Here is an 11253-nt window from a genome sequence, read left to right as displayed (position 1 = left end):
TAGATACCTATTAGGTCCATAAATTAAAGGGTAAAGGTAAAGGACCCCTGACAGTTAAGTCCATTCGCAAACGAATCTGGGGTTGCGGCACTCATTTTGCTTTAATGGCCAAGGGAGCCGGTGTTTGTCCGCAGACAGTTTTCTGGGTCATGTGGCCAGGATGACTAAGCCTCTTCTGGCAAAACCAGAGCAGCGCACGGAAACGCTGTTTACCTTCCCGCTATTTATCTCCTTGCACTTTGACGTGCTTTCGAACTGCTAGGTTGGCAGGAGCAGGGACCGAGCAACGGGAGCTCACCCCGTCGCAGGGATTCGAACCGCCGACCTTCCAATTGGCAAGGCCTAGGGTCTGTGGTTTAGACCACAGCGCCACCCGCGTCCCACCCTAGGTCCATAAATTAGCATATATAGTATATATTCAACACAGAAAACCAGCAGCAATTTGTTGCTGACGAAGGACAGCTGGACATATAAAGGGCCCCATTCCCTTCAGTAGCTTAGGGCCTCATCAAACCTAAATCTGGCCTTGGTAAAACATTTTGGTGGCATACGGGCTACTTCTTCTTTGGCTCATCTCCGTCTTCAGCAGCCATGACAGTGAAGCAGTCAGGCCCTATTGTAACATTTCTGCATGCGCCTTTATTCGCGCACATGCCTAGACCAGGAAGCATAGCTGTCAACTTACAGATTTGAAAATAAGGGACCAGCAGCCTCAAAAATAAGGGATCAGCAGCCAAAATAAGGGATTTTCTGGTCACAGGTATGTTCAGCTTCTGAGCCCCTCCGAGCCAAAGGCAGAAAGCCCAGCCAGCAGCCAAACGAAGCCTCAAGCAGTGGTTCCCACAGCGCAGCAACCCGGCAAAGGGGATGCAGCAAGGAAAACCACCAACACCTCTCTGCTGGGAAGCGCTGAGCAAAGGCGAGTCCCCAGGCAACACGGCCGATTTGATCGGCACAAGGCATGCAAGCTCCACTCCCCAGTCGTTCTTAGACTCCTTATTGGGTGAGCAACCCAGCCAAGCAACACAATTGGAGCCTCCCTCCTCCCTGGCCAGCAGGGAGGGAGGGAGAGGAGCTGCTTCCTTTGAAACCTGGGAAATTTAAGGGACGTCAACAATAAGGGACAGCATTGGGAAACGGTGCTGGGATAAGGGACTTTCCCGCCAAATAAGGTTGACAGCTATGCCAGGAAGTCCAGTTCAAAGCACTTCACATCTTACGCAGTTGGCTTTTGCCTTATTTTGCTCAGACGGGGAATAGCATTTAGTTCAGCGTTAACGAAGTGTGAGGTACTGTGGAGCGGCACTTTGCTGGCCATTGCTAATGAGATTTCTTATCCGTCTCAGAAGTTCTTCACCTGTCAACCCCAACATGGAGTCATCAACTGCAGGGGTCACTTCTGCGAGCTCCTTTTTTCCATTCATTTGGCTTCATCTCGATTTATTAGAAGCTCAAGTGTGCATTCCTCTTTTAATTACATATAGCACCTCGTATCATGTTGACTTTGTGGTCCTTTCTGTAAGATACGCTGGTGTGGTTGCCACCTAGTGGCCAAAAAGCAAAAGTGTTCCTTGAGAAAAAATGGAATTACAGTGGTACCTCAGGTTACATACGCTTGAGGTTAATTACGCTTCAGGTTACACACTCTGCTAACCTAGAAATAGTGTTTCAGGTGAAGAACTTTGCTTCAGGATGAGAATAGAAATTGTGCTCCGGCAGCGCAGTGGCAGCAGGAAGCCCCATTACCTAAAGTGGTGCTTCAGGTTAAGAACAGTTTCAGGTTAAGTACGGACCTCCGGAACGAATTAAGTACTTAAGCTGAGGTACCACTGTACTATACAGTCATACCTTGGGTTGAATGCGCTTCAGGTTGAGTGCTTTCGGGTTGCGCTCTGCGGCAACCCGGAAGTAACGGAGCACGTTACTTCTGGGTTTTGCCACTCGCGTATGCGCAGACGCTCACAATGACATCACACACATGCGTGGAAGCACAAAACGCAACCCGCGCATGCACCATCGCGTTTTACTTTCTGTTCAGGATGTGAACGGGGCTCCGGAACGGATCCTGTTCGCATCCCGGGGTACCACTGTACAGTCATACAGCCGCTACAGGTTGCATTTCTTTGTGTTGCAGACCGCCGAAACCCAGAAGTACTGAAACGGGTTGCTTCCGGGTTTCGGCGGTCGCGCATGTGCAGAAGCACTAAATCGTGCTTTGTGCATGCGCAGAAGCGCCGAATTGCAACCTGCGTGTGCACAAATGCATAGGCGCAGGTTGCGAATGTGCATGCCGCACGCATCACGTTTGCAGTCCGTGCGTCCACTGTACTGTGTTTTGAGGCCTGTGGTTTTTTTAGGGGTGGTTCTAACCTGCACACCAGACTGAAAAGTGTATAACACAAACTAAACCAGGTATTGGATTGTTCAGCGTCTTTATAAACGACTTGGACGAAGGAATTGAGGGGATGCTCATCCAATTTGCAGTTGATACCAAACTGGGAGGAGTAGCTGATGCCGCAGCAGACAGAACCAGGATTCAATATGACCTTCCACAGATTGGATTACTGGGACCAAACTAACCAAAGGAATTTCAGTAGGGACAAATATCAGGTTGTGCACTTTTGCAGGAATAACCGGCTGCACAAATACAAGATGGGGGATACCTGGCTCACTAGCAGTACGTGTGAAAAGGATCTAGGGGTCTTGGTGGACCACAAGCTTAACGTGAGTCAACAGTGTGATGCAGCAGCAAAAAATAGCGTCAACAGAAGTATAGCGTCCAGATCAATAGGTAAAGGGTAAAGGGACCCCTGACCATTAGGTCCAGTCGTGGCTGACTCTGGGGTTGCGGCGCTCATCTTGCTTTACTGGCCAAGTGAGCTTCCGGGTCATGTGGCCAGCATGACTAAGCCGCTTCTGGCGAACCAGAGCAGCACACGGAACTGCTGTTTACCTTCCCGCTGGAGCGGTACCTATTTATCTACTTGCACTTTGATGTGCTTTCGAACTGCTAGGTGCGCAGGAGCAGGGACCGAGCAATGGGAGCTCACCCCGTTGCGGGGATTCGAACCGCTGACCTTCTGATTGGCAAGTCCTAGGCTCTGTGGTTTAACCCACAGCGCCACCCACGTCCCTGTCCAGATCAATAGTCCCACTCTATTCTGCCTTGGTCAGACCATATCTGGAATACTGTGTCTAATTTTTTTCCCCTCTCTCTCTTTGTGTGTGTGTGTGAGAGAGAGAGAGAGAGAGAGAGAGAAGAAAGAAAGAAAGAAAGAAAGAAAGAAAGAAAGAAAGAAAGAAAGAAAGAAAGAGTGTTCTAGCTCTTGAGTGCCTGGGCCTCCCTCTTGGTTACTGACAGTAGACAGTCCGACCTGCCACAAACCGTTGGTGTGAAAGGAAAGGAAATAATTCTTGGTTTGTTCAGTATCAATTTTTGTGGCTGCAGGAACGACAGAGACTTGGAGAGGGATAGTTTGACTCAGCAATGAGAAAGAGAGCGAGAGAGAGAGCTTTTGGCAAGACCTCAGTCCAGGGCTATTTTTAAGCTCAGTTGGTTCCAAGGTCACTTCCTCCACCATCTGTAATTGCTGGTTTTGTGTGCATGTTAAGAATTTGTGTGCACATTGCAAACTCTGCATTGTTTTGTTCAAGACACCAAGCGAGAGAAAAGCAGTGGCTGAAGAAGCCTGGAAAAAGCATTAAGGAAATAAACAAATGTGAATTAAGGAACAGGGCAAGGTGGCCAGGACAGCCAACGCTTCCCCTTATTGATTTACACCCCCCCCCCCCAGTAAACAAACTCAGTAACAACAATAGGAACGCAGGTAGAAAGTCAGAATTATCTTTTTCTTAATTCACCAAGACAATCTGTAGCTAATTTAGCAGTTTTATTGCTATTTTAAAATCCATGAGAACTACATAAAAGTTTGGATTATGAAATATTTTTTGCTACATAGCTTTCATCGCCACATACTTACCCTTGCAGATGTTGCTAACGAGATGCGCACAATGCACAAATCTTACACAAGTATAACATTGGAAGCACTTTTTTACTTACAGAAAGTTGTATACAAGATGGACCAGTGGACAGCATTCAATGACCTGCTCTGACACATACCCTATTTAAATTCTCAAGACGCTACACAGCCAAACACCGTCTTTTTACTTTCTCAAAACCCCTCACCAGGCCACAACTGCAACGCGTATGCCTTTTTTAAAAAAAGGCCATCTGTATAATCCTCCTCTTTTAATTTATTTTGCTATCGCTGTATCTTTTACAGTTTTGTTGCGCGTGCACAAATCCCTGGCCCTCTTGGTGCTATTAATACTTTGCATAGATTTGCATGATTCAATTGGATGAAGCTCTTAAAAACGCAGAAAAAGTACCAATGTTTCCCCCCCTAGCCCAGCTCAAAGCTGGAGAGTCATTTGATAACAGCACATGCAGCATGATCGCACCTGAACTGATAATTGTGTGGCGCCTTTGACGCACATTTGCCTGCAGTACTATTTAATAAGTTATTTTGACTGTCCAGCAGTAAAGTAGAAGGTGTACCATCTCTTCCACATCTATCTTTCTTTTCTATGTATGGAAGCAGAACAGTTTTATCAGTGAATAAAAAACAGGAACGATACTATATTGGAAAGGAGACGCCCAGCTGAATTTATCAGAAGACTGGCGCCCATCGACGAAGGATGCAATGCAACGGAAGTCCAACAGAAGTCGGTTTATGTGCAAAATGACCACCCCCCTCGTACCCTGCAAGAGTTGCTGCCTGGTAGTTGCTGCCCCATCAACTGTGAGGTGCAAAGAAATGGGAGACTTGGGAAGCTTTCCGAATTTTCCTCACTACCGAATCCAAAACGAGCAAATATGAAGTCGTTACTTTAGTCAGCTTAAAATTAGCAGGACCTTCCCGGTGGCATTGAAAGAACCTGAGACAGTGGGGGGGGGGGGTTTACAGAATCTAGCTTCCACTTAATCGGACCCTTCCTAGCATTACCATTAGGGATAGCAAAATTATTCGCGGGGAAACCTAACCCCATTCACCAGCGAAGGCTATTGCCATCTGGCTAACGACTTATAAAACATATCGAGGGTATGTGTGTGTGAATCATCAATGCATAATCTATTATCACTCGCTGCCTGGATATTTTTCTTTTGTCAAATACCCAGCGGTTCCCAAAATTCAATCATGGAATGTTTATACGGCACATGTGGCATAAATATACTCGACAGTACAAAAGGACGCCTGGCATTTTGTTCTGCTTTTTTGCTGACCAGCAACAAACTCTTGATTATAAACTAAGACTGGATATGCTCTGCTCCCATCTTGGTTCCCCACACTTCAAGCCAGAAGCTGAGGTGGAGGGCGGGATGGAGGGGGCCCTGGTGGACATCTCGAAGGGGGAGGCGCAGGAGGAAGTTGCCTGCACGGAGGGGGCTGCATTGGCGCTGGAGAAGATGGGCTTCTTGGAGCATTGTTGAGGGTGTGGTGTTCTCTTGGTTGCTGAGATGCGCTGTACGAGATGACCGTCCCATCTGATTTCACTCTGGTGAAATTTATGCATCGTCCCTGTAGAGGCAAACAAAGGGAAGGTTACTCTTTCCAAGTACCGACATCATTCTTTCCGCTATTTTTTTAGTAATACCTTGGTTTTCAACCTTAATCCGTTCTGGAAGCCGGTTCCAAAACCAAAGCGTTCCAAAACCAAGGCACATTTTCCCATAGAAAGTAATGCAAAATGGATTAATCTGCTCCAGACTTTTAAAAACAACCCCTAAAACAGCAGTTTAACATGGATTTTACTATCTAATGAGACCACTGAGCCACAAAATGAAAGCAATAAACAATGTATTGAAGTCACACAATCAATCAATCAATCAATCAATAAATCAGTAGCTGAACTGGGTTTCACACAGTCACAAAAACAAAAGAGCAAAAATAAATAAAGAATAAATAGCAAAAACAGACAGACCTCAGCGTAACACTCAAAACAGAAGTGTGGCACTCAAATCAGAGCACGTTCGGCTTCCAAAAAATGTTCGAAAACCGGAACACTTACTTCTGGGTTTGCAGTGTTTGGGTTCCAAGTTGTTTGAGTACTAAGGCGTCTGAGAACTAAGGTACCACTGTAATCAATTAATTGGTTAATCATCAATACAGCACTACCAACACACAGTGCTAACTACTTGCCCCTTTCCTTGGGATATATGAATCCAGGGGGAGCCACATCCGCAACTAACAGCCTAATCAAAAGATTAGGCTCATGTCTCATAGACCTGTTAATTTGGCACCGCGAGGCCTTTATGGCAGATATGCCGATGCCAACATACAGGGCAGGATCCACAAGTCATCTGCCAAGCCCTGGCAAACCCTAAGTAACTATGAAGCCTGTGTTTTACATAGTCCATTACTTCTGAATGGCTGAGCAGCTGCGGCGGCTTTCAGGCAGAAACATGCTGCTATGAACCTGTGGCTCTTGGCTGGTAGCTGTTGAAACTGCTCCCACAAGTCAAAATAACCCCAGAGGCTAGTGTGGTATCCGGGCTCCAGGTACGCCTGATGTTTTCTGGTTCTGCAGGCTTGTGGCGCATGGTAATCTGAAATCCACCAAGCGGCCATTCCGTCTCAGCCGCCTGCCCTCAAAACAGGGTGGAATCACACCCATTTCATTTTTACTTGAAACTCTTAACTCCACAATGAAAGAATACTCCAACTGCTTTGCCTAGGCAAACTCGGCCCTCCAGATGTTCTGGGACTACAACTCCCATCATCCCTAGCTAACAGGACTAGTGGTCAGGGATGATGGGAACTGTAGTCCCAAAAACATTTGGAGGGCTGAGTTTGCCTATGCCTGCTCTAGTAGAATGGATCGTACCGGGTTACAGCACATTTGTAAGAGAGGGGTGTGTGAGAGGGATTCCATTTTAAAAGACAGAGACAAAGACACATCAGTCGTGTTACCGATTGCTCTGTGATTAACAAGGTGCTTCTTAATCTTTGCTAATGCCTGGATTATTATTATTTCAAAGCTTAGAAGCACTGCTGCCTGACGCTAGCTTTTGTTTTCTGCCTCCTTCGCTGCACCAAATATATTCACAGTCCATAATCAAAGCGAATCCTGTAGGATGATCACTTTGCATTACTTACACTTCAATTAAACTGATGGGCAACGTCAAACTATTGCCAGTTCCTGCCACACCACTTGATTTGTCAGACAGATGGGTAATTTAAAGGCCAAGTGCTACGTTTGTCTTGGAAAATAAAGCTGGACTGGAACGCCTGACACAGAACTGGCCCGGTCATCAACAGATCTAGTGTGACATTTCCTTGCAAAATATCGCAGGAGTCTTGTCTCGTTTTGTACTGTGGTGCTCAAAGGAGATGAGACTTCAAGAAATCAAGATGAATTTCAGCCTTGTATTGCTACAAGGGTGAAAGATAGCAACAAATAATTAATAATTCTTTTAATTTTGATGCCAGCCTGCATTCACCAGAAAAGTCAAGGGGTTTTGGGGCTTGTACTTATATGAGAGCAAGCCCAATTGAACTTATTTCAGAATAGCCATGCGCAGAAATGTGCTCCTAGTTGCACAATGTAAATGTAAGCCAGCGCTGTCATTCTTTTTACAAGAATGGCAAATCCCAGCAGGGATAAGTCAATTTTAAAGCCACCATATGGAAAACCCTTGAGACAGCAATGGTGCTTTATCCTGCGTTGGTTCAGCATAATCTGTTCTCAACCTCTTTCTTCTGTAAAAGCAGCCTGAGGAGCGCTCCAGGGCTGGCTCAGCAAAGGGAAAATTTGGCCAAGGTGGACTATTGAAAAGAGACTTGTGTAGCATAACTGGCAGTGGCACTAAGCTTCTAAACAGGAAGTCCCCTGCTCAACAGAAACTGCCCTCCGTATTTGACACGTTGCCCGAAGCCAAAATAAGAATCACAGCAAAGACATGAAGCCTGCCACCTTCAAAGGCACATCTTGCTAGGGATGTGCAACAGGGCCTTCTTAGTGATGGCTGCTCCCAGGTTTTGGATCTTACTTCCTAGAGAAGCTAGACTGGCGGCTCCTTCTTTGTTGTCCTTCCACTGACAGATGAATAGTTATTTTAACTCTCAGGGGAACTGATTGCTTTTAAGGGAAGGGCTAATAGTGTGCTGTTCCTTTATTTTTGGTTTACTGTCTGCATTTCAGTATAGAATGATGATTGATTACTATGTATTATACACATTTCTTATTATTATGCAAATTCGTTATACAAATCCCATAACTAATCATAATTTTAGTAGTAAAGGTAAAAGGACCCCTGACAGTTAAGTCCAGTCACGAATGACTCTGGGGTTGCGGCACTCATCTCCCTTTACAGGCCAAGGGAGCCGACGTTTGTCCGCAGACAGTTTTTCCGGGTCATGTGGCCAGCATGACTAAGCCGCTTCCGGCAAAATCAGAGCAGCACACGGAAATGCTGTTTACCTTCCCGCCAGAGTGGTACCTTTTTATCTACTTGCACTTTTTGGTGTGCTTTCGAACTGCTAGGTTGGCAGGAGCAGGGACCGAGCAATGGGAGCTCACCCCATCATGGGGATTTGAACCGCCGACCTTCCGATCGACAAGCCTAAGAGGCTCAGTGGTTTAAACCACAGCGCCACCCGCATCCAATTTTAGTAGTACATTACCTTAATTCCATAGACAGTTTAATTGCTTTTTAACAGTAACAATAATTACATGCTTTTTAAAAGCTATGTGTGGTTTTATCTGTATTTTTAAAATATCTTAAAAAATAAAAAAATTGTCCAGTAGCACCTTAGAGACCAACTAAGTTTGTTCTTGGTATGAGCTTTCGTGCACATGAAAGCTCATACCAAGAACAAACTTACAGTCATACCTCGGGTTACGAACATTGCGGGTTGCACGTTTTCAGGTTGCGGACTGCGCCGAACCCAGAAGTACCAGAATGGGCTACTTCCGGGTTTTGGCGCTCGCGCATGCCCAGAAATACCAAATCATGTCACGCGAGTGTGCAGACGTGGTGCTTCAGGCTGTGAATACTGCGGTTGCGAGCGTGCCTCCCGCATGGATCATGTTCGCAACCTGAGGTATGACTGTAGTTGGTCTCTAAGGTGCTACAGTGGTACCTCAGATTACATATGCTTCAGGTTACATATGCTTCAGGTTACAGGCTCTGCTAACCCAGAAATATTGCTTCAGGTTAAGAAATTTGCTTCAGGATGAGAACAGAAATCATGCTCCGGCAGCGCGGCAGCAGTGGGCGGCCCCATTAGCTAAAGTGGTGCTTCAGGTTAAGAACAGTTTCAGGTTAAGTACGGACCTCCGGAACGAATTAAATACTTTACCCGAGGTACCACTGTACTGGACAATTTTTTTATATATTTCTACTGCGTCAGACCAACATGGCTACCTACCTGAATTTTAAATATCTGTGAGATGCCTGGTTCTGGAGAAAAGGCGAGATATGAATAAATAAAAACAAAACAAAACAATAACCGGAAGCGTTTCCAGTCAAAATGGAACCAGGGTGGCCACACAAGGCCCGTCACATAAAAAAAATATATCTGAAAAAGACAGGGCTTGTCTGTAAAGATTTGACGTCTCGATCTCAGGAATGCCACTTTGCAGCAGTAACATTTAGAGCGGCTTACTGAATGGATACCTTGCCAACAAAGGTCTGTACAGTTAAAGCTCTGGTTTTCCCAGTAGTGATGTATGGAAGTGAGAGCTGGACCATAAAGAAGGCTGATCGCCAAATAATTGATGCATTTGAATTATGGTGCTGGAGGAGAGTCTTGAGAGTCCCATGGATTGCAAGAAGATCAAACCTATCCATTCTGAAGGAAATCAGCCCTGAGTGCTCACTGGAAGGACAGATCATGAAGCTGAGGTTCCAATACTTTGGCCACCTCATGAGAAGAGAAGACTCCCTGGAAAAGACCGTGATGTTGGGAAAGATGGAGGGCACAAGGAGAAGGGGACGACAAAGGACGAGATGGTGGGACAGCGTTCTCGAAGCTACCAGCATGAGTTTGACCAAACTGCGGGAGGCAGTGGAAGACAGGAGGGCCTGGTGTGCTCTGGTCCAGGGGGTCACAAAGAGTCGAACACGACTAAACGACTAAACAACAACAACAACAACTGAATGGATGCCCGTCTCCGCATTTTTCAGTTTCTGTGCCCTGAACTGCAAGGCCTCTGGTTTAGAAATACTTCACACTGCCCGTCTCTGTAGGAACTTGCTGAGGAGACGCTGCTTCGGACGCAAGCAACATGCGCCTCTCTGCTCTAAGTTAGCAGCCCCGGGCACTAGGCAAACGCATCTCATATCTGTCAACTGATGATACCAACACAATGAAGTCCGGGAGGTTATTCTTTCTGATGGGCAGGTCCTTGCCGGGTTGGCTCTGTCTGGCTTGTGGTGCCAGCAAAGCAGAGAAGAAGGTGATGAGATTTATTGTTAAGATAGACGGACTTGGAATAAAGTTGATCACTGGCAATTCATGTTAACTAGATGGCCTGTATCGGAGTTTGCGCTTTAAGGAAATTGATGCTTGCTAAAAGGCATGGGCTGGCTGTCACGGCCGATTAAAAAACCTCCCTTGCTTCCCGTGGTATTTTACTGATTATCATAGAGAGCAGAGCTGGAAATTAGGAAGCCACTGGCACAGTTGGTCACTTAATGTATGCCTGGGTTAACTCACACCAGTTTGCAGCTTGCAAGAAACAAAGCCTTGGGTTTAGAAATCAGTTTTTGCCTCAGCGTTAATCAAAAGGGCGATTAAAACAGCTGCAACTTAAAGACAGTAGTGTGTTTTTCAGTCATGCCTGCTTTCTCTAACCCAACTCTTCACAGCTGAAAAGGTAGAAAAAATAACAGTTTCTATAACTGGGCTTCTGCTAATTGCTAAGTGCATTCACGCAGTACGATTTATCAGAGGAAACAAAAAAATGAGAGGGCTTTTATAGATCTATATTTAACCAAATCTTTTCCCACATGAGCACAATCAACTGACATTTGCACTGAAAAAAGGCAGTTACTTCACATATTTAATAAAACATTTTAGAATGCTAATCCACACATCCCTGAAAATTATTTTTTGTTAAATTATTTTTATAAGCTGGACTGTCTCAGAGGATCAGACGCTCCAATTCTTCAGGTCACAGAAATGGTGAGCCTCAGAATTCTAGAGCCTCAGCTCTAGAATTATTAGCATCAAACTGGGTGATGGGGTT

General features: G+C 45.6%; 1 protein-coding gene across 1 annotated transcript in view; it reads right to left on the bottom strand.

The window, feature by feature from the left end:
• Positions 1–3871: 3871 nt before the first annotated feature.
• Positions 3872–11253, bottom strand: part of ANTXRL (ANTXR like) — a 55191-nt gene continuing 47809 nt past the window's right edge. The window contains exon 18 of the mRNA XM_083505465.1: positions 3872–5579. Coding sequence (XP_083361591.1) covers positions 5352–5579 — 228 coding nt within the window. The 3' untranslated portion in view covers positions 3872–5351. The remainder of the gene's footprint in view (positions 5580–11253) is intronic.

This window comes from Podarcis liolepis (genome assembly GCF_965112155.1).
Source record: "Podarcis liolepis genome assembly, chromosome: 5".
NCBI classification, from domain to species: Eukaryota; Metazoa; Chordata; class Lepidosauria; order Squamata; family Lacertidae; genus Podarcis; species Podarcis liolepis.
The sequence above is the reverse complement of the archived record's forward strand: the minus strand, read 5'-3'. Positions and strand labels throughout refer to the sequence as shown.